Source organism: Rutidosis leptorrhynchoides, chromosome 2, assembly GCF_046630445.1.
Source record: "Rutidosis leptorrhynchoides isolate AG116_Rl617_1_P2 chromosome 2, CSIRO_AGI_Rlap_v1, whole genome shotgun sequence".
In the NCBI taxonomy this organism is placed as follows: Eukaryota; Viridiplantae; Streptophyta; class Magnoliopsida; order Asterales; family Asteraceae; genus Rutidosis; species Rutidosis leptorrhynchoides.
In genome coordinates, this window is record NC_092334.1 from 348361816 (window position 1) to 348386728 (window position 24913).

General features: G+C 38.3%; 1 protein-coding gene across 1 annotated transcript; it reads left to right on the forward strand.

Moving 5' to 3' along the window:
- Positions 1–7972: 7972 nt before the first annotated feature.
- LOC139888907 (uncharacterized) lies at positions 7973–9536 on the forward strand. The gene is made up of 5 exons (XM_071871888.1): positions 7973–8006; positions 8119–8354; positions 8444–8812; positions 8910–9100; positions 9473–9536. The coding sequence occupies exons 1-5, from the start codon at positions 7973–7975 to the stop codon at positions 9534–9536; spliced, it is 894 nt and encodes a 297-aa protein (XP_071727989.1).
- The last annotated feature ends 15377 nt before the right edge of the window (positions 9537–24913 follow it).

The following is a 24913-nucleotide window of genomic DNA, read 5'->3' on the forward strand; positions in this document are numbered from 1 at the left end:
GTTGTTCCAAATAATATATATAGATGACGTCGATATGATATGTCAAAACATAGTATACGTGTCTATGGTCTATCAAGATTACATAATATATGTTAGAATACATGTATAATAAAATATAAGTTAGTTAGGATATGGTTAGTATAGATTTTTGTCAATTCATCCCGTAGTCAAATTAACCATTTTTAACCAATTTTGTTTTACCCATAACTTCTTCGTTTTAAATCCGTTTTGCGTGAGTCAACTTGCTATGATTTCATATTGAACTGTATTTTATGAAACTAAACAGAAAAAGTATAGGTTTATAGTCGGAAGTACAGGTTACAAGTAATTTTTGTAGAGGTAGTCAGTTCAGTCGAAAGAACGACGTCTTGATGACCATTTTGAAAAAACAAACTTCCACTTTGAGTTTAACCATGATTTTTGGATATAGTTTCATGTTCATAAGAAAAATCATTTTCCCAGAAGAACAACATTTAAATCAAAGTTTATCATAGTTTTTAATTATCTAACCCAAAACAGCCCCCGGTTTCACTACGACGGCGTATGTCCGGTTTTACGGTGTTCTTCGTGTTTCCAGGTTTTAAATAATTAAGTTAGCATATCATATAGATATAGAACATGTGTTTAGTTGATTTTAAAAGTCAAGTTAGAAGAATTAATTTTGTTTGCGAACAAGTTTAGAATTAACTAAACTATATTCTAGTGATTACAAGTTTAAATCTTCGAATAAGATAGTTATATATATATATAAATATATATATATATATATGTGAATCGAATGATGTTATGAACATCATTACTACCTCAAGTTTAGTAGGTAAACCTACTGGAAGTGACAAGAAATGATCTAGCTTCAAAGGATCTTGGATGGCTTGAAAGTTCTTGAAGTAGAATCATGACACGAAAACAAGTTCAAGTAAGATTTTTACTCGAATTAAGATAGTTTATAGTTATAGAAATCGAATCAAAGTTTGAATATGAATTATACCTTGAATTAGAATGATAACTTACTGTAAATAACAGAGGTTTCTTGATCTCGGATGATTACTTGGAATGGATTATAAAGCTTGGAAGTAGACTTGTAAACTTGAAAGTGTTCTTGAAGTTTACTTGAGTAGTTGTTTTGAAAGTTGATCTAGGTTAGGATTTATGAGCTAGATTGAGCTAGATTTTGTTGAATATGATTAAGAACACTTAGAACACCAAGAGAAGACTTGAGAGAGATAATTTTTATTCATAAAAATTGAAAAATAAAAGTGTTTATGGTTGGTGAATGAAAACGTGATTTAGCACTTGTGATATAGGCTCCATTAGTTTGTATTTTTGTTAGATATTTCATGCTAGTTGCCAAATGATGGTTCCCACATGTTTAGGTGACTCACAAGGGCTGCTAAAAGCTGATTATTGGAGTGTATATACCAATAGTAAATATATTTAGAAGCTGGGTATTGTACGAGTACAAATACGAGTGTATACGAGTAGAATTGTTGATGGAAATGAATGAGAACGTAATTGTAAGCATTTTTGTTAAGTAGAAGTACTTTGATATGTGTCCTTAAGGCTTTCAAAAGTATACCAATACATTTTAATACAATACACATATATGCATCTTAACTGAGTCGTTAAGTCATCGTTAGTCGTTACATGTAAGTGTTGTTTCGAAACCTTTAAGTTAACGATCTTGTTAAATGTAATTAATCAGTTGTTATTATATTTAAATGAGATGTTAAATTGTTATGTTAACATGATAACATGGTGTATGAATATATCTTAATATCATATATATATGTTAAAATACTATTACAACGATAATCGTTACATATATATATTATTTCGAAATCCTTAAGTTAGTAGTCTTGTTTTACATATGTAGTTCATTGTTAACACACTTAATGATATATTTAATTATCATTTTATCATGTTAAACATAGTGTATTAATATCTTAATATGATTCATATGTATTTAGTAAGACGTTTTTATAACGATAATCGTTATATATATCGTTTCGAGTTTCTTAATTCAATAGTATCATTTTTATGTATATCACTCATTGTTAATATACTTAGTGAGATCCTTACTTATCATAATCTCATGTTAACCATATATATATATATATATATATATATATATATATATATATATATATATATATATATATATATATATATATATATATATATATATATATATATATCATGTAGTTTTTACAAGTTTTTAACGTTCGTGAATCGCCGGTTAACTTGGGTAGTCAAATGTCTATATGAAATCTATTTCAATTAATTAAGTCTTAACAAGTTTGATTGCTTAACATGTTGGAAAAATTTAATCATGCAAATATAGTTTTCATTTAATATATAATCATGGAAAAGTTCGGGTCACTACATCACACACCCTAATAGCTGCGCATCGAGAGTCTTCTAAGTGCGCCAACACTTAGGACTACAGTCAAGGGAGACCAACTGTATTGCTTATAGTCATGACTTGCAAATCTCGTATTCTGCTCGGGTGTGGCTAGCATAAACCAAGGCCCGTCACCTTCCGGTAATAAAATCTAGCTTGTCGCCAAACAAGATTTTGTCGCGCGAGGGTTGGAGAAAACACCCCTTCAAAGTCAGGAGTGCGTGGGGTATTCGCGACCATATGCACCAGTCCAAATTAAAGAGCTACTTTACATTATATATGGCACAAAGATTTTTGCAGACAATATCTTGAAAAATAAAGGAAACATAGGCACATTGCCGAGATTGATTACAATAGTTTTTTCTAGCACAGTTACATAGGTGATGCGATGGTCTTCTTCTAGGAACAACATATGAAAAAAAGGACTAAAAACTACAGACTCTGCACGTGTCTTCTCATGTTCTATGCGTGACTTCATGGTTAAGTGCCATGGTTCTCTACATTCTTTCCTCCTTGGGTCGGGTTGTTTCCTTCTCCAACTTCCATTGTGTTGTTCCTTAGGACCTATTTAGACCAGTTAAATATTTTTTGTAAATCAATGAATGCGCGTGGATATGCGTTAATGTGCATTTAAAACGTGCGTCTTATGTTTTGGATTGTACAAGATTGTGCTCATTTAAATGCGGTAAGCGCGCTGAATTTTTTGCTCGTTTAAGCATCTATTCAGATCAAGTAACCTTCTTATAATCGCGGAATCAATAGCTTAGTAAAATTCCTGATTGTTATTGTTTTCTGGTGATTTTGACATCATCATTGCAACTCCAGCGTTCGAGGGAAATTTGAACAAGCCATGCGCGATTGAGAGCACTGCTTCAAACTTCTGCAATGATGGGTATCTGATACCGGCTAAACAGTCACATTTTTACCCCCGATATTGAGTCCTAAAAAGCATAAAGTTCCAAAATTTGTTGCCAAAATAATTGCTTTTTCGGTTTAATTTGTAGATTAAGTAATTACGAAGACGATGCAAAAAGAATCAAGAGAAACGGAGATAAAACTAAGATTCTAGAGCGAAAATGGTGAAAGACAAGAAATCAAGTTACGATCCAGGAAACATGCTGATCAGGGTAGGCCAAACGGCTTGCCAAACGGCCTGCTACTATGGAAAATAGCTTGCCAAATGGCCCAGATAAACGTCCAACAAAAACGGGCAGGCTTGCCAAACGGGCCTTGCAAACGGCCTGCCAGCCGTTTGCAGGCATTTTTCACTTCTATTTAAAGGCTTTTTGTCATCCATTTTCAAACACACCTCTCTTCACTCTCTCACTACAATACACTTTCTCTCACTAGAGCTTTCAAGGCCTTCTCACCTCCGAGCTGGAAATTAAGTACCCGGAGGCGAACGCCAAAGATTGTAATAGGAGCGTTCTAGAGGATGTCATCACTTGTAATGGTCCAGATCTCATCTGTAAACGATGAACGATTTCCTTAACTTAATAAAGTTATCTTGTTACTTTAAGTTGCTTTCATCTTGCATGCTTATCTATCTGTTGTAAATGTTTATTATCTATTGAATACTTTATCTGAAACTTCTGCTATTGTTATGCTAAAACCTTGACGGTTTGGAAGTCTAATTTACGGATCACCCTTTCCGCTTATTCACGTGGCTGTAACCTAGTATTAGGACTTGATCAACCCTAGAATATGAGGTAAGTAGTTATGTGTCCTTAACATCACAATAGCGATAAAGTACCTACGTACGAATAATCATTTATTCGTCAAAGAAGAGCTGCCCATTTAGGTTGTGATTAGAGTAGGTAATATAAAGTTCAGTGAACACTGGCTTGCTCAGAAGAATGATTCGTGTCAGAAGCAATGTTCTTGAGATGTTGTAAGATGATCCCGGGTTGAGTAAGTGATCGCAAAAGAGAGACCTCTAATCCAGTTAGCAGTACCTTAGAGTATCTAAGATTGTACATCTGTTAATGTTAAGGCATAGCTTAGTGTTAAGTGGAGGAATGTTACTGTAGTTAGATTAACTAGGATTAAGAAAAGCTAAGACTTTCCTTTAGGGATATACCACTTTATTCATGTACCTAGGATTCTATCCATAAGGTCGTTTAAACCCTCTAAGGTTAACGTTGGGAGTAGGGATATCTGTCTTAGCCCGAATCTTCAAAGCCTAAACTCTTAGTGATAAATCGGTTAGGTTCATAGCCCGGTTGATTGAGGTTTAGTGTTTATTCTAGGAAGTTAAACTCTCGTAATAATCCCTCATTAGTATCCTATTCTTCATACCTATCCTTCTTTTATCTTTCTAGTTTATATTACCTTTAGTTAATCTTAATCTATCACCACTTGTCACTAGGGTTAACTGTATACGCACTTTTATCCCACATTACTGAGCAAACATACAAAAATCGAACCTAAGTTATATTTACCACTTACTCGTTAAAAGGAAGACAAGTAAGTGAACTATAGCTAGGAAACCCAGCTAAATGTAAATAATAAAATCACTGCTCTCTCTTGGTAACTGATTATGACGTTTTGCGACCTAAAGACACCGTACAAATAAAACTATCCTTTTTAGTCATATCAGTATCCCATCAGCACATCATAGCCTGATGCCGCGCGCATAATGCTAAACTTTACTTTCTCAGTTCGCCTTTTCTCCCAATTGTCATCATCCTTGAGCTATAGTTTGACCTCTAAGGTCACTAGGGTCAGCGGTAGGTTACCAGAGAGTCCTCAGAGTCTTTCTTTTGATGGCTTCAAGCCGAGTTTGAGTTTTCCCGGAAGTTTTGGAAGTATCGTTCGAACATGACGTCGGCGCTGCTGCCAGTGTCTACGCAAAGGTGCCCGATCTTGAGTCCTAACTCCAGCAAATGTCCACCAATCACGATGAGGTCGATCTTAGCTTCTTGAACTTTGCTGGCTAAAAATAGGGCCTGTATGTATTCCCGTGAGCACGCAAGTCTTTGTTTTTGCTGCTATACGTTCTTTTGTGACAACATGGATCACCTTATCTCGCCCCTTTTCCTTGTCTTCATCATACTCTTCCTTGCGCGATCGTTCTTTTAGCTCTTTTTAGTGCTGAAGCTCACCTCGCTTTAAACATGCAACTACCTTATCTGTCAACTCTTTACATATGTTAGTCTCATGCCCATAATCATCGTGAAATTCACAGAATTTAGACTTGTCGCGTCTCACATACTCCGATATGCGCGCAGGCCTGCCAAAAGTCTGTGATATTGGCTCTGTCGCAAGAATTTCTTGAGGCTTTTTGCCAAGTTTTTGATGAGTGTTTGGTTGTGTTCCTGATCTCTATTCCGCTGATTATTGCTGTCGTGACACCCATTAGTGTACCCGCGCCTATTATCATTGTCGTGCTGATAGGGACCGTTATCCTGGTATCCTCTGTGAGAGTTATGCGAGCTGCGACCTCCTCTTGGCGAATCATGGTCGTCGCGACGGCCATGGCTATTTCCATACCCTGAATACCGTATGGTGTCTTCAGCTGTACAAAAATGCTTGTGTGCTTCTCTGATGGTCTCATCTAATGTTTTTGGTAGCCTCTTTCGCAACTTTTGCCATAACTGTAAGTGGCACTCTCTGAAGATTCCATGAATGAATCTAGAGACTTTCTGTGATTCTGCCAAATTAGGAATACGCGTGACCTCTCGACTGTATCTATCGATAAACTATCCCATAGATTCTCCGCGTCCCTGCTTGATATCATGACACTCGACATGAGTCCTTCTGGACGCTCTCATGTTGTGAAAGTTGAGCAAGAGGCGTTCTCTCAAATCACGATAAGAGACGATGAGTGGCGTAGGTAGGTTATTAAACCATTGACGCGCTATTCTCTCGAGAAGGGGAGGAAATTCAGCGCATTTTATTTCATCAGCCCACCTTTGGTTGTGAGCAATACCCTCATATTTCTGCAAGAAGTCATCAGGATCTGAAATTCCATCGTAGTATCCTAACGTGAGCGGGATTGTGGGAAAGGTAGAGGCAACGTAGTTAAGTATGTGAGACACAAACTTTTTAGAAGTAGGCGCGGTCTCAAAGTTAGGCTTAACACTGACTCCCTTCACGCTTGCGGACAAATTTCTAATCATGAGCTCCGCCTTTCCTGGTTGCTCAAAGTCTTTAACCATATCATCTGGTGCAACTTTCATTAGCGATTAGATCAAATTAGCTTGGTTTTGGGCGTGCTCTTCAAGTGTTTGAGTGTTTGGCGCAGAGTTTGACACTGCGTTGAGAGGTGTCTGCTGGGAGACATAGACTGTTGGGGTTGGGCGCAGTTTTGCTAGTGGCGTTGTCTGATATAGTCCCGAGTTTAGCTGAGTGCTCTGGATATTCAGCTCTTGCGTGTCAAATCCCAATTTTTGCAAAGTTTTTATTGCGCTGGCGGGTTTAGTGGGTGTGCACGATTTGATACTTGAGAACTCAGCGTTAGTACCATGCGTAGAGGACCCAGACGCACCAACGTAGATGGGAATGGTTCCCACGTATGTGGTGTTCACTGCCCATGGTATCAGTCGCGTGGTTTTTGGGTTTTGAAGCGCTGAGTAGGAGTCTCTGGTGAGGGAGGAAGGATAGTTCTTGTCGGTTGCACACTCGTGCCACTGCTTACCTGTGTACCCGCATGTTTGGATACGCGCAGTGCTTGAGGACGTGCTGGTATTTCTTTTGAAGCCTCCGGTTGACTCGCCATTTCTTCGTGATGCGCTTAAAGTTACCTGGGACTGAAATACACACACAAAAAAAGAAACGTTTGAATGTAAAGAACTTTAAGGAAAAAAGATTGTAAAGAACTTTAAGGAAAAAAGATTTTAAAAAAACCTTTTAAATTAGAGTCCCACGGATGGCGCCATTTGATCAAGCATAAAATGGTCCAAGGAGTTCGGTTCATGCGAGATCAACAATAATGGGGGTTTAAGGGTTTTTTGAGTTTAACTCTCCGGTCCGGAGTACCGTGAATAACCCTCATACGAGATGATGATCTCAGAAAGGGTGGTTAAACGTAACCCACCATCATTCGGATTAACCGGAGTTGATGGCCCAAGGGCGATGTTAGGATTTACGTTGTAGGCGCTACCTGAAATCGCTAAGTGTTTGAATGAGCTCTTCCGATTGCGCAGGTTAGCTGGAGTGGGATACACTTGAGAGTATTTGTATGGTTGAAATGGAATGTAATTCTCCTCTTTATTTTGTTCAAGTTACTTCTATTTATACTTGTAAGTTTTTGTCCCTTAGTGGCACGTAAGGGGACAAAAGGATATGTTGGTGCCACGTTGTGTTGCCTTTGTCCTTTTATTCCTAAAAAGCTGTAAAAGTGCTTCCATTGTTTTAGTGTTGTCACCTTTATACCCTGCTATCCTTTTCTGGCCATTATGCCACACCAGGGTTGTACCGTCATGTCACAAGTGTCCTTTCTTCTTTAGTGTCGCCACAGTACACTGCTAGTTTTGCCCATGCCTATTTAGTTGGCGCAACGTTTAATCTGTGCGACCAAAGTTGCAAGCATATTGTCAATGCGTATTTAGATGTCGCGCTAGCCAGCTTATGGATATGATCATGCGCGATTATATAGGGCGATGTGCACTAATCCGATATCAAGCAATAGTTGTGCAGCTGTGCGCATCATTATGAAGAGCATCGTATCATAAATCTTTGTTTTGCGAATGATCTATTTATTTTTTCTCGTGCAGATGTGGACTCGCTTTCAGCTATTAGTGCAGCCTTGGATGAGTTTAAAAGGTGTTCGGGTCTTGTCCCAAGTCTCCGAAAAAGCACGGTGTTTTTTGCTAATGTCCCGAGTCATTTGAAAAACAATATCCTTGAGCTTATGCCTTTTGAGGAAGGCTCATTACCGATTATTTATCTTGGGGTGCCCCTTGTGTCTTCGCAGTTATACTATCATCATTGCAAGATTCTTATTGATCGTGTTAGAGGAAAGATTTAGAATTGGAAGAATAAGTTCTTATCATTTCAAGACGTTTACAACTTATTTCTTTGGTTATTTCTCCCATGCAGATTTATTGGCAATCTTTTTTTGTACTTCCGATTGTTATTATTAATGAGATTGAAGGTTTGATGTGTGGCTTCTTATGGTGCCAGGGTTCTTTTAAAAGAGGAAAGGCGAAGGTTGAATGGGAGAGAGTTTGTTTTTCGAAGGATGAGGGTAGGCTCTGTATAAAAAGTTTAAGAACTTGGAATATCGCGTTTATCTCTAAACTTATATGGAGGATCTTATCCCATAAAGATTCTCTATGGATTAGTTGGTTTCATACTTACCGTCTGTCCGAGCATAATTTCTGGGATATCCAAGCTCTGGTAAATGCTAGTTATTCTTGGCGTAAAATTCTCGGAATAAGAGATATGTTCCGTGGGCATTTCTTTCATGTAATTCGTAATGGTATGACCACATCGGCTTGGTTTGATGTATGGTGTGACTAAGGTCTGTTAATTCAAGTTATTTCACTCCGTATGATGTATCAAGCTAGCATCTCTGCTGATAGTATGGTTAGAAGATTGGGTAAATCGCGTGCCTAGTTTGTCTTCGATTAATGGTCCGGTTTTTTCGGATGATGTTGACGTAGTTAAGTGGAAGGATAATGATGATATGATCCATGACTTTTCGGTTCATCAGGTGTGGGATTCAATTCGTGCGAGAACAGACAAAGTGGCATGGTATTCCGTAGTTTGGTTCTCACAATGTATCCATCGACACACGTTTCTATTATGGCTGCTCATGGTTGAGAATCTGCCCCTTATGTAACCAAGTGTCGGACTCTCATGACCACCTCTTCTTTGTATGTAGCTACTCGGCTCAAGTGTGGTCTCTTGTCTCTAAGAACATTGATTTTCCCATAATTTGAAATGGGTGGAAGGATTTTAAGGCTTTGTTATCACCGTTTGCTACCCAGAATATTGCTCGTTTAATTGTCACGAAGCTATTATTTGGGGCTTCAGTCTATTTTTTATGGCAAGAAAAGAATAATCGGTGTTCTAAAAAAGGTAGGCGAACAGGAAACTAACTCTATGATGTTATTGTGTTGACAGTTCGGTTGAAACTTATGAGCATTTGTTGCAAGTCATCTCCGCAAGTGTTACGTCTCAAATCTGACTGGAAAATTTCTTGATTTGGTTGTTTGTTTTTATTTATGTGAGCCCTTGTGTGCTCATGGGGTCTTAGTTTTCTGTTACTTTGGCTTGGTTTCCTGAGAGGCTATAGGGCCTATCCTATGGTCATTTGTGCTTCATGTATCCATTCTTTATTCTTTTAATAAAATTCGCCGGGTGAATTCTCTTTAACCAAAAAAAAAATTTTGTTGATTGTTTTAAATAGAAACATACTAAAAGATACATTACTTCTTCAAATACACATCTAAATATTAATTATTAATTAAATAAATACATATTAAAATATATATTACTTTTCTAAAATATATATTTAAATACAAATTACAGAGTGTTAATTATTAATTAAATAAGAACATATTAAAATATACATTACTGCTCTAATATACAAACATACATTTAAAAATGGAAGAAATATTAGGTGCTTTCTAAGATATACATTTAATTTAATTCCTAATATTGACAATTACTAAATAAAAACATTACTTTAAAATTAAATGTTACATATAAATGATGATGACAATTCGAAAACGTAAGCGGGTTCGTAATTTGGGCCCAGGTTCTTTTGAGAGTGGTGGGATCTTAGGGAGTGGTTTTAAGGGGAATGGTGCTAGGGAGATGAGATTTAATCCGGTTAGTATAGGTTTTGAAATTGGACAACAAAGTAAAACGCAAGGGACGAGGTGACAACGGGTCGAATGGAGAGTTTGTTTGGTATGGATCGTGGCGAGTTTGGGAAGGCTAACGGGCATGATGACGGGCTTGGATGTAGGTCCGGGTTGGGTACTGTTTCTGGGAATGTGAATGGGCCTGGAGATGGGCTTGGGCTGAGTCATGAGGCGGCTAATGGGTTGGACAAATGAGGAGGGTCGGGTGGAAAGTTTAGTTTCTTTGAAGAGACGGTGAAGGATTTGGAAGGTTTGGCTCGGGTGGAAGGAAAGTTCATCGGGTCGAAGATGCTTCCAAAGGTTAATGAGAAAACAAAGGCGCGGTCAAGGAAAAGTAAAGGGGTGGTAGTTCGTAGATCCAAGTTTGATGGTTAATTTGTTTCGTTCGTTGATTTGTTTGGTTTTTTATCTCCTTTTGTTATTTGGTTAGTTTGTGTTTTTGTTTAGTTGGCCCCGATGCCTTTGTTTGTATACTTGTTTCGAGGCTTCATTTTTTTGATGAAGCTTCGTGGTTATATACAAGTTACGGTTTTTTTTTTGCAAAAAAAAATAAAAATAAAAAAGGGAAATTCGCCCAAATACACTATTTTTTAAACTTTTATTCCAAAATACACTTTCGGGGAAAAAATTGTCTATTTACACCGTTAGGTCGACCACTAGTTGGGTCGACTACTCCTTTACCCGGTCGACCACTTTAGTTTTCAAGGTAGTCGACCTCCATTCTTCATTGTTGTTGGTCGACTACTTCAGTTATATGGTCGACCTAAGGGTCGACCGAATTGTAGGCCTAAACTCGGTCGACTAACATAGTCGACCACAGTTGCTTTGTAGTCGACCGATAAGTTGGTCGACTAATCATAAAAACATACTACTAGTGGATAAGATATATCAGATAAGATTATTGCGAATTTAGATAAGGTTTTTATTTAAGTTACTGTGTTAGCAATGTACCTTGGAGATTTATTTACCATTATTTGTTGTGTTGTGTTGTGTTGTGTTACCATCCAATTTAGTGAAATAAACTTTAATTTGAATAACAAATATTATATATTATCTCATACTACATTTATGGATTACACAACAAATAACACAACTTACAGACATATAACATACACGACAGTTAAACAGAAAACATACGAACACACATACCTAACATTCATGACTGTTAAACACATTTAAAACACAAAGAAGAAGCTAATCATCAATCAAATTGTAAGTGGAGCCAAATTGTGTTGAGCATGAGTCTTCACGTTTTCCTTTACCCTTGCCCTTTACCAACCCCTTCGGCTTTGCCTTTGTTTTTGAGTTACACTTGGACTTTTGTTTACCTTCAGAAAGATCATAATGTGCGGTGCAATTTGATCTTGTATGTCCATATTCCAAGCAATGACTGCATTTTCTTTTAGATTTGAAATTGTCTTTGTCCTCTCCTTGGAACGGTATACGAGCAGTACTCTTCGGTCTACCGATTGTCGCTTTGTAACCAATGGCGGTAGGACGGTTTGTAGGTGTCCTGGATCTATCCATTCAGAAATATGATCTAGCGGGTTAATATCTTGCATGTATGTCGACTTGTACGTTTCAGTGTGGAAATACTTTTGAACGTGTGTAGTAACGTTACGTAGGACAAAATACCTTGCTACTGCCATTACATGTCCACAGGGTATACCGGAAAACTGCCATTGTTTACATGTGCAAGTTTTATCTTGTAGATTGACTTTACCGCCTTTTTTCATATCCAATACCTCAAACTTAACTTGTGATATCGGTTTGACAGTCCAACTAAGAGACTTACGATTTCTTTTACCCAGCTTACGCTCTGCATATGGTGTGACAGGTGTTGTTAAACCATCAGCAGTGTTTCGGTGTTCCCAAAACCATTGTTGAACTGAAGCTCTAAAGAATTCAAGAAGCATTGTAATCGGGAGTTTCCTCGCATGAACTGACAGTGTGTTCATTGACTCTGCACTATTAGAAGTTAGGTAAGCATACCGAACACGATCTGCATGATGTCTAGACCATCTGTTGAGGCCAACAGTAGTGAGTGTATGTGCACTGTCTGGGATACGTTGTGCTAGTATACCATAGTGGTGATCAAAATCATATTTTCTATACGCTTTACACATTTTCCAGTAGTGCCACTCGTAACTTTTAACCCTTTTAGACACACTTTTGAGGTTTTCCAACAAATGTCTAGCACATATTGCATGAAATATTTCTGGAAATACGTTTGATATGCCAGCAGCTATTGCAGGTGCCCTGTCAGATATAATGGTAAGATTAACAATACAACACCCCGAAGACTGTAGAGAGTCTCTTAGATTACCAAAAAACCATGTCCAATGATCGGTGGTCTCTCCTGCTCCAATATCGTAGGCTAATGGAAGGATTCCATTGTTAGCATCCATAGCGACAGCAATCAAGTTAGTCCCCAAGTAACGACTTTTTAAATGAGGCCCATCGATTATGATTACTGGTCGTGCATAGTTAACAAACGAACGTGTCTGCATATTAAAGTATTGAAACATTATTTTTAAATACGAGTTAAATTAATAAGTAAATAAAGAGAGCATTAAACATACCGCTGCACCAATGGACATGTAACTCATAACAAATCTGCCTTTGTTGTCCGTTCGAATGTTGGTTACACTACCTGGGTTAGACAATCTAAGATTATATAGATAATTAGGTAGTATTTGAAAGGAATCTTCAAGACTACCCCTCAACATCTCAATTGCGTAACATTTGGCTTTCCATGCTTGGTGGTATGATAGACTTATTTTAAATCTCGCCGACATATCAGTCCTTATATCATTCGGTCGATAGACACGACCTTCTTGTTTCATCACCTCTTTCAGTATATTCCCTAGGACCTTCTTGGTGGCATGCTTATTGTTCGGAAGAATTTGGGTATTTGGGCACTTGTGTAGATCATTCAACTTCCGTACTTGAAAGTTGTTGCTATCTTGTATACACCTAGCAGTAATTTACCATGAACAATTTGGTGATATGCATGTAGCTGTATACCTTGACTTGTCTGAGTACTTTGGTTTTATCTGGACCCTTCAGTAACACACTTTGTACGTAATTGCATAAGAAAATCTTCCTTGTTTTCGAAAGTTTGATTCAATTTAACTAGATCTGAGGTTTCATATATTGTCATTGATCTAGGTTTCATTTCGGGTTGGGTGTTCGACAGTAACGGTGGCATGTTCTAAAATATATCATCTGGTTGGGGATTATACTTAATTGGCTGGTCATAAGTTTGTGTTTGGTCGACGTATTCATCTTCGTATTCATCATCACTATCAGGAACATCATCCCCATCAACTATGTAGTTAGAAAAAGGGTGTTTTGTTGGTTTGATTGGATTCACATTTTCCATATCATCATGCTCAGATCCGCTTTGATTAGATGTAGGTAGGTCAACGATGTAAGGATCTTCGTTACCTTCAAAAGGTGGTTGTTTATCATTCAACAAATTGGTGTATTGTATTTATTGGTTGATTTCATCTGTGGTTTAAGTTTGTAAGTTGAACTGATTTACAGATTGATTTTGTAGGTTCGAATTATTTTTGTATGGATGTGGTTGGTTGTACTGATCAGCGTATGGGTGGTGTAGGTTGAACTAATTGTTACTTTGGTGTTCTAGGTCGTACTGATTGATGGTTGACTGTTGTAGGTTGAACTGATTGATGGATGACTGTTGTCGGTTGAACTGATTATTGTATGGATGATGTAGGTTGAACTGATTATTGGATTGCTGAGGTAGGTTGAACTGATTATTGGATGGATGATTAAGGTTGTACTGATTATTGTAAGGATTTTGTAGGTTGAACTGATTATTGGTCGGATGTTGTAGGTTTAACCGATTATTGTATTGTTGTTGTAGGTTGAACTGATCATTAGGATTAGTAAGGTTTCGACCTAAAACATGCATTGAATTCGTAATATCTTCTAGATATATGTGAACGGGTTGATTTGAGATGGCGAAATTCATAAAATCATCTTCATCATCAGTGATATCCAAGACACAGTTATTGACAATGTATTTTATAGATATGACTAAATCTTGTGAAACATCATTTGTGACGGTGTAACGAAGGGAGACATCCTTGCCCGTGCAACCCGACGGTCCCTTTTGCTTCTCCTCACATAAACCGGTGAAGCAACCTTCACATTATCAAACATATCTTTCTTGGTTGTCCGAACTTCAACATCTGACACATATCCACCAATGAAACCACCATCATCCTGTCACAGAAACACACAGAAATAAGTCAACAGAAAGTCAGATATATAGTCGACCTTGACAGGGGTCGACTATAGTATAAATTTAATATAGTCAACCTAGGTAATGGTCGACTACAATGTAAACATGGTGATAGTCGATCCAATGAAGGGTCGACTACTCATCTGCACACTGGACAGTTTATATAACTTACCAACTTGCAGAATAAATGAATTATATAATAAGAAATTACCTGCTCTTGTTGACGGATATGTTGTTGTAGGTTTTGTATCATAGAATGGAGTTTTAAGATACTTGTCCGATGGACGCCTCTAGAAACATATAAACTCTGTACTATCTTTAGTGTCTCACGTGTAACACGGATGCCAGCCTCAACCCGATCACTCATCTCCTTAATCTCCTTGGCATGTTTGTTTTCCTGATCATCTAATCTCTTTGTCAAATTCTTAATCATATCCGTCAACTCCTTCTTCGTCTCATCATCAAATTTCTTCGGATCATCAACTTTCTTCACCGGTACTTTAGCATCGGGGTTCTTGAAATAGTTTACACTAGCAACCCACCACTCACACTTAACCTCTGTCTTGGTGGGCCTCAAACGATTGAGAGGTCGTTCTTCGTTCGGGATATCATCCTGTCATACACATATTCATATTCATATACATATACATATACATATACATATACATATACAGTTACAGTTACATATACAGATACATATACAGTTACATATACATATACATATACATATACATATACAGTTACATATACACATACATATACAGTTACATATACATATAGATATACACATACATATAAACATAACACATACATAAATATTTTGGTATAATTGTCATCAACTCAACGTACTCATTCCAGCCCATGACTTTCTTCTTCCGTTTCCAGTGGATTCCACGAGGTATGCCTTCACTTTCCGGCTTAAAAGCATATGCTTCTATTCGGTGTTTTATGCCTCCCATATCCACAACTACAAACAAAAACCAAATTTGGTTAAATATGAAACATGTTAATTGCTTAAAATTTATAAGTACGGATTACTACCTTAAACGCCCAAGTGAAGCCGCTCAAATGGTATGTCATTACCCCCTTCCGGGTTTTATCTGCTACCCTCTCTTTATAAGGTACTAACACGTGATGCAAACTATTGTAAAGTTTGGTCCATAAGAAAGAACCCCACGGATACTTGTTCATCAACTCAAAGTCTTCTAATAAAAGAAGCATGTCATCGCTTACGCTATCCCGCAACTGCTTCCCAAGGAAGCATAAGTTAATTATCAACGCAATGACGACTATGACCTTATCCTTGTCAGTTCATTTCAACTCATCTTTAAAAAAGGCATCGTGAAACTCCGAAAGATGACGTTGAGCACTATGTCGTTTAATAAAAACACGAGATGAAACCGAGTGGTCAAAATCCGACCTCTCTTGACCTATCCAATCTATAAAAGATGTAACTGGACCAAACCGCATCCCGGTAACCAAGCAAAACTCACGTCTACCACACCTAATGACATGGTCTCGGGTAACTCGAAACCATAGCTCTTCTGGCTCCTCACATATTTCGCGTCCGTTGATTACAAACTTTTTTGGACGGTCAGTCTGATTCATTAATAAGCAATGTATGTATCCCGGATCATTGTCATCACACTTTATATCTAACCAATGACCGAAACACGTCTCTCTGAAAATCTTTGTCTGAGCCGGAGTGAGTTTGTTCTTAATCTCCCTTATAAGAGACATCTTGCTTCGAATGGTGACCTTGGCCTCGAACCAAACCTGTAATCAGACAATGATAATGTCATTATAAATAAATGTTAATATACATACACATACATACAGGTACATATAATTGAAAAGTAAATACACTATAGTCGACCTTCTTTCTGGTCGACTACAGTTTTATTCAACTATAGGCGACCCAAAATGGGGTCGACTATAGTTTATGTTTTTGGCAGTCGACCCTTTGAATGGTCGAGTATGCAAGTGATCTTCTGACCTAAGGCATCCCCATAACCATATACAGATATATACACTTTAGCAAAAACAATGGGAGAATTGTATATCTATAGTTACATATACATATACATATACATATACATATACATATACATATACATATACATATACATATACATATACATATACATATACATATACATATACATATACATATACATATACATATACATATTGTAACATCCCGTTTTTCATCATACATGTTCGAGTTACCTAATTGATCTTTAGAATGTTCATACTTGGTTGTATAATAGTATAAAGATGATTGTACGATGAGTGCATGAAGTGTACCAAGCGTATACGTGTTTCTTGTTCGAATGTCGAAGAAAACTGGACGTTGTTTGAGTTACAAGGTGTGTACGTACCTTTTCGACCCCAAATAAATTTGAGTTGATGTTTCAAAACTTTACCATTAGAAAGGAAATCTTATTACGTTTTCAACGATATTTGATTCGTCGAAAACGGAGTTACGGTCAAAAAGTTATGGCCAAAACAAGTTCAGAAACTGGGAAGAAATGTGCTAGGCGCAAATTGCGGCTGCCAGGCGCAATTTGCGGCTGGCTGGGGGTCAAAAATCCATTCAGGTGCCAAATGGGCGCCTTTGGGCGGCCGTTTTTGTGGCTGGCCGTAATTTGCGGCCAGTAGGCGCAAATTGCGGCTGGAAATGCATTTTTGGTGATTTTCTTGATATTTTGAGTTTTAATGAAGGGTATTTGTGTCTTTTCACTTGTGGATGGATTTGTAGCCTTAATATCAGTTTGGGATCCAATTTTGGATCATTTTCACATCCACACAACTCTCTCATCTCATCTTAGAGAGAGAGGGAGATTTCTAGAGAGAGATTTAGAGATTTGGGGAAGAAGAAGCTTGAATCGATCAAAGGTCCGGGTATTAAAGTTGTTCATCTCGTTCTTGGCTACGTTTTGGTTGTAGTGGTAAGTCCTAACTCCGAAATTCATCTTTATGATTTGATATTCAAGTTAGGGTTTTAAGCTTTTTAGTTGTAAAACCCATTTAGATGATGAAGTGGGTTTATGGAAACTAGTTATTTTTGATACATGGCGAGTTTTGGGTTGATTGACATTTTGGCCATGATTAGGCTTTGGTTTTGGGTGTAATCACTTAGTTTAGTAATTTTGGAAGCGTTGGAACCCTTTTGGGTGTATTCGAGTTGACTAATTTTGAAATGGGTTAAAATTAGGGTTTATGTGTCAAAATGGGCTTCGAGTGATGAAATTATGAGTTTGGGTCTTGCGTGTGTTGGTTAAACGTTAGAACACTTGTGTTGACTTGGTTTTTGGGTGTAAACCCTAATTTAGGTCAAAACGGGTCAAATGGGTATTTCGGGACAAGTAAGCTTGATTCGGTGTCAAATTAGGTTTTAAGTCAAGTTTTGGTAAATCAAGTAGGTAAATACTTGATTTAAGTGTTAGTGGTTGTCTTGGAAATATAATCACTAGTCGTTAGTGATTTTGGGGCGTTTTATGACTTTGGTCAAAATGAGCAATTTGAATTGGGTCAAAATTGAGGATGACACTAATTTGGATTAATTGGATGTTAAACGCAATTGTTAAGTGTTAAATTATGCTTTTGATGTAATTACTCGCGAGAAGTGATTTTAGGTTAAAATTTGGTGTTTTAGCAATAAAGTCAAACTTGGTCAACCATGGAATGAGTTTTGTGTAAAATACGAGCTAGTATGTGTTTAGAGGTTAAAGTTGACATATTTGGGTATTTTGGAAACGCGGGAACTAGTCTAATTAGTTTTGGACCTTCGGGTAGCGTTAAAAGTGCAAAAGGGTGTATTTTGCACTTGTTATTCATTTGGGCGGGTCGAGAGTCCAAATGGGGTTGTATGTTGATTATGTGTATACCTATATGCGTATTATAGGTAAAATCTTGCTCGGTTGCGTGTGGTGAAGATTTCGCGCATGGTTTGTAATGCTCGAGTTCACGAGGTGAGTGGTATAATTATATATGTATATATATGATTTATTTACTTGTGGGGTATGGGTTTAAAGTTCGATGTTGACGATACCATATCCTCGTGCGAGTTGCTATTTAATGTATGGAGTTAAAGTTCAATGTTGACGATGCCATACCATTTATTGTTTGTTGGATGAGGGTTTAAAGTTCGGTGTTGACGATACCTCATGTATGGAGTTAAAGTTCGATGTTGACGATGCCATACCACTATTGTAGTGATTTTGATAAGGGGTTAAAGTTTGATGTTGACGATACCTCATATGTGGGTTTTAAGTTCGATGTTAACGATACCACATTAAATGGGGCGAATGGGGTTTAAGTTCGATGTTGACGATACCATTCGCGGGGCTAGCCTTGAAATCTTGGATACTAATGGATGTTGTGAATATCAATGTTATTTGTGTTGTAGCGTAGCATATTATATTGTTCGAGTTATATGCTATTGTTTGTGCTAGCTTGCGTATTGGAGATTTAGCGTTATACTTTGCGATGGTATGCTAATTATATTGCTAGTGTGTATGCGGTAATTGTGTAAGTGATTGCAAGTAAGTAGGTTATATATGTATATGTATAACTATTGCACTCACTAAGCTTTAAGCTTACCCCTCTCGTTGTTTACCTTTTTACAGGTATTTTGATTATGAAGCTAGCTAGTTGTAGACTAGATGCTTAGGAGCGTTTGGGCTCGACGGGGTAGCTTTTGGATATTTGAACGCCGATGGGGGATTTGATGTCCCCGGGATTATGCTCTTGGTATTGGGTTGGGTTATTGAGCCTTAACCCGTATTTCTTGTGATCGGGTCATTATTACAAATGATTTTGTAAAGTGTAATTTGTGTACCAAGGGTCATGATAAATTGTTAAACGTATCATTACGATGTTATTTTTGATTAAAACAGAGTAGAAAGTGTATTGTATTAATGGGACCTAACTAATAAATAAATAAAAAATGTACTCCGTTTTTGGTGTAATGGATTGGGGTTGTTACAAGTGGTATCAGAGCATAGTCTAAGGGAATTAGGTGACCTTGGAATAGGTGCCTAGTCTTAGACTTATTGGCGGTTGTGCGTTATTTGCGGGACTTGTAGGAATACGGGTCGGTTTGAGATTTGTTAGTGCCTTAGAGTAGGTGACTAACTAGGACTTGTGATTGTCCAAAGCGTGATTATGTGGGGCCTTATTTCGTGTGTAAATTAGTGCCTTAGATTGCTAGTGCCTAATGTAAGTAGGCGAACTTAGACGTTGTTTTAGTGATAGTCACCTAGGTTGTAGGTTGACTTGTTGTTGCGGTGTACTTGTGTATATTTATTATTATATTGTATATAGGTGTATATATACAGGTATCTATTGGTGCGGTGTCCTAGAGACGAATCTATTGGAGAGATTCGAATGTTTGGCGGTTTGAGTGATCAAGTTCGCGGTAAGGACTTTGGTCATTCGGGTACTAGGAATTATCGCGTCTTATTTTGTGTGAATGTTGCGTCAGTCCGGGTAAAGTACTTTGTGTGACCATGTGAAAATGGTAAGGTACGCATTTGTAATAATGACCGATCACCATTATTACGAACGTGTATCTTGACACCAAGCATGACATGACGAGTACCGAGCAGAGGAAACGTGGCATGGTTGGGGTAGAATCGGGACGAGTTAGGAATCTTTTATTGGTTCCTAGAATATAGTAGTCTCGAGTGATGTACTTGTTGTCACATCGGGTTCTCTGTGAGTCGGGAAGTATTACGGTGGATTCGGTTAGTTAAGTGAGTGAGCCAACTCACGAGTTTGATGCGTGCTTAGTCACCATAAGTAGTGGGTACACTATTGAGATTGTTATTGGTTTTAGTTACCCATCGTAACTATGATGACCGAATTATTGTATGCGTATGTGTGCGTCGAGGACTTAAATTCCGTAATGGAATGCGACAAGTCTAATGATTGTAGTTTTGAGTTACACTCGATAGAGTGTGTGGTTAGAGAATCATGTTGGGATTCTTGTTGTGAGTCGCCTTGGAATTTGGCGAATCGGTTAGTCTTCGGGTCATTAAACTCATGGGAGTGGGACCCGTATGACGGTGATTGCGTTAGTGCGTTAGCGTGTTGTGGATTATAGGGTAACATTCCTAACGGAATACCCCTTGATGATGTGGTTGTGTCGATGTACGGGAAGAGTGTAAGATTTGGTGTTTCCAAGCATCTCTTTAGTGTTAGATGAAGGGTTTCGTGAGGCTGTATCGTTTGGCCTTGTGGAAATTGCGGGTAGCGTGTGATCGCTAGGAACTTTCGATAAGACAATAAACTGTAAGGTTTGTCGGGTAGGAATGACTTCGGGTCATACTTGTAGAGAAATGGGTGACATCGGGTGTATGGAACCCAAAGGTCGAGTTTCTAAATCTCGGTAGAATGCGGTGGGTGTCTGCATGTCACTGCGTCAGGTGCCCCTTTATACCTGCAAAGTGTGATGTTCAACTCCGGTGATGGTGTGATCACTTTGTGCTTAGGGTGACGGTGAGATACCCTTGGAAGCATCGGATATTATAATAGTGATCGACGGGTGATAGTAGTTCGACGGTGGCGAAAGTCGAAGTTTAAGAGCATTGCGGTCAATACTTCTTATGAAGTGACGGATGAGCGAATCTTGCTGCTCTTAAGTGTTAGACGAGTAAAGATGACCGGTGAGCCGGTGATGGACTTAATGGTAGGTTAGGCCGAAGGTTACGATGAATTGTAAATATTGCGGTCAATGCAATTATCGTGTCGGATTGGTCACTCTTCTCCATGATAGTGAGCAATTGTTGATAAAGGTCCGTTGAGTGGAAGTTGGGGTGATCCCGACTGAGAAGCAAAACAAATCGAGCGGAGTGGCATATGCCTAGGCTTAGAGGCATATGTAGGACTTTGGTGGAGTTCGCTTTGCGAACAACGAATGGCTATTAATTGTGATTAGTGGTATGAAGGTGCGATGTCATCGCGTGTACGACATTTCAAGTGAATGTGTATGACGGCTCTGAGAGCCTAAAGTAAATTGGCGGTGATTTGATGTTTATGGCCAATGATGAGATTGCTCATGTGTGTCGTGGAAGGATAAATCCGCGGGATGTTATCATCTTGGCGGTGAGAATGTGGAGCTGAATCCAAAGTGGGGGAGTTTTTACTACTGCCCGAGGAACCTCCCGTGGTACTAGATCAAGTGAAGTGTTAGACTTCTTATGTAAGGTGGTCGTGTAGTATCAAAGTGTGGTATGAGACCAAGTGTGAAGTTTGAGATCACGGAAGTGAGAGAGTGAAGCTGTCATTGCGGGTGCTTTCGTAGTGAAAATATGGATTGTCGTGAAACTCGGACAGTATTATTGAATGGGAACGAGTTCGATATCGTGGTGGTTGTTGTATTTATTCCCTATCAGGAAACGTGATCGTGGAAATTGTCAGTGGATTATTCCACTTAGTGGATGATTGTGAGGCGGGGAGTGCCGGTCCAGATTGTCTCACATAGAGACACGCGGTTGTTGTTTGTTTGTGAGAGTGTGTTCCCTAGTGATGCGACCCGTGGGTGGCATGGAAATGTCGAGGCCATCCTTAATGGACTCTCTAGGTAGGAGGATTCACCCTGCATAGGTGAATATATTTGTAGGTCCGTGTGGCAAATCGCGAGTTGTTATGATGATAATTCGCTGTTGACGAGATTCTAGTACACGAATAGTTTCCATGCTATTACTAGGAAGCCGTAGTGTATGATGTGTTGTAGGGTTTAAGGGAGAAACCCTGTGTCGAGTGTTGATGTTTTGCCTAGTTCGTGGTGTATTATTATCGTCCTGGATTAATCCAGAGACTGGTGGTCGTGTACGGATCGGTCGATGGGAAATTTTGTGTTCCCTAGAGTGATTATTTTGGTGATACCGAAATTTCTTCATTGAAGGAATAATCCGGTTGCGGAGATGAGGGAAGTTGTTTCTTGAAATAGAGAACATACTTGATTGGCCGGTTGAGTGGTACGTTATGGACTGTTAAAGTACAGAGTTTTAATGGGGGCAGTTTGAACGTTGAACGCGTGAAATATCGCTTGTTGCGGTAATGCACGCTAGTGATTATTAGCGCGTGGTGAAAACTTCAGATTAATGGAAATTGTTATTGGAATTGTTGCGGACATCAAGTTTGGATGTGTGACGGAGGACTATAGAGTGTAGGTTCGGATTGGTTAAGTGACTAGGATCACGAGGACGTGATCCAATTTAAGTGGGGGAGAGTTGTAACATCCCGTTTTTCATCATACATGTTCGAGTTACATAATTGATATTTAGAATGTTCATACTTGGTTGTATAATAGTATAAAGATGATTGTACGATGAGTGCATGAAGTGTACCAAGCGTATACGTGTTTCTTGTTCGAATGTCGAAGAAAACTGGACGTTGTTTGAGTTAAAAGGTGTGTACGTACCTTTTCGACCCCAAATAAAGTTTGAGTTGATGTTTCAAAACCTTACCATTAGAAAGGAAATCTTATTACGTTTCCAACGATATTTGATTCGTCGAAAACGGAGTTACGGTCAAAAAGTTATGGCCAAAACAAGTTCAGAAACCGGGAAGAAATGTGTCAGGCTCAAATTGCGGCTGCCAGGCGCAATTTGCTGCTGGCTGGGGGTCAAAAATCCATTCAGGTGCCAAATGGGCACCTTTGGGCGGCCGTTTTTGCGGCTGGCCGTAATTTGCGTTAGAACACTTGTGTTGACTTGGTTTTTGGGTGTAAACCCTAATTTAGGTCAAAACGGGTCAAATGGGTATTTCGGGACAAGTAAGCTTGATTCGGTGTCAAATTAGGTTTTAAATCAAGTTTTGGTAAATCAAGTAGGTAAATACTTGATTTAAGTGTTAGTGGTTGTCTTGGAAATATAATCACTAGTCGTTAGTGATTTTGGGGCGTTTTATGACTTTGGTCAAAATGAGCAATTTGAATTGGGTCAAAATTGAGGATGACACTAATTTGGATTAATTGGATGTTAAACGCAATTGTTAAGTGTTAAATGATGTTTTGATGTAATTACTCGCGAGAAGTGATTTTAGGTTAAAATTTGGTGTTTTAGCAATAAAGTCAAACTTGGTCAACCATGGAATGGGTTTTGTGTAAAATACGAACTAGTATGCGTTTAGAGGTTAAAGTTGACATATTTGGGTATTTCGGGAACGCGGGAACTAGTCTAATTAGTTTTGGACCTTCGGGTAGCGTTAAAAGTGCAAAAGGGTGTATTTTGCACTTGTTGTTCATTTGGGCGGGTCGAGAGTCCAAATGGGGTTGTATGTTGATTATGTGTATACCTATATGCGTATTATAGGTAAAATCTTGCTCGGTTGCGTGTGGTGAAGATTTCGCGCATGGTTTGTAATGCTCGAGTTCACGAGGTGAGTGGAATAATTATATATGTATATATATGATTTATTTACTTGTGGGGTATGGGTTTAAAGTTCGATGTTGACGATACCATATCCTCGTGCGAGTTGCTATTTAATGTATGGAGTTAAAGTTCGATGTTGATGATGCCATACCATTTATTGTTTGTTGGATGAGGGTTTAAAGTTCGGTGTTGACGAAACCTCATGTATGGAGTTAAAGTTCGATGTTGACGATGCCATACCACTATTGTAGTGATTTTGATGAGGGGTTAAAGTTCGATGTTGACGATACCTCATATGTGGGTTTTAAGTTCGATGTTAACGATACCACATTAAATGGGGCGAATGGGGTTTAAGTTCGATGTTGACGATACCATTCGCGGGGCTAGCCTTGAAATCTTGAATACTAATGGATGTTGTGAATATCAATGTTATTTGTGTTGTAGCGTAGCATATTATATTGTTCGAGTTATATGCTATTGTTTGTGCTAGCTTGCGTATTGGAGATTTAGCGTTATACTTTGCGATGGTATGCTAATTATATTGCTAGCGTGTATGCGGTAATTGTGTAAGTGATTGCAAGTAAGTAGGTTATATATGTATATGTATAACTATTGCACTCACTAAGCTTTAAGCTTACCCCTCTCGTTGTTTACCTTTTTACAGGTATTGTGATTATGAAGCTAGCTAGTTGTAGACTAGATGCTTAGGAGCGTTTGGGCTCGACGGGGTAGCTTTTGGATATTTGAACGCAGATGGGGGATTTGATGTCCCCGGGATTATGCTCTTGGTATTGGGTTGGGTTATTGAGCCTTAACCCGTATTTCTTGTGATCGGGTCATTATTACAAATGATTTTGTAAAGTGTAATTTGTGTACCAAGGGTCATGATAAATTGTTAAACGTATCATTACGATGTTATGTTTTGATTAAAACAGAGTAGAAAGTGTATTGTATTAATGGGACCTATCTAATAAATAAATAAAAAATGTACTCCGTTTTTGGTGTAACGGATTGGGGTTGTTACACATATACAATTACA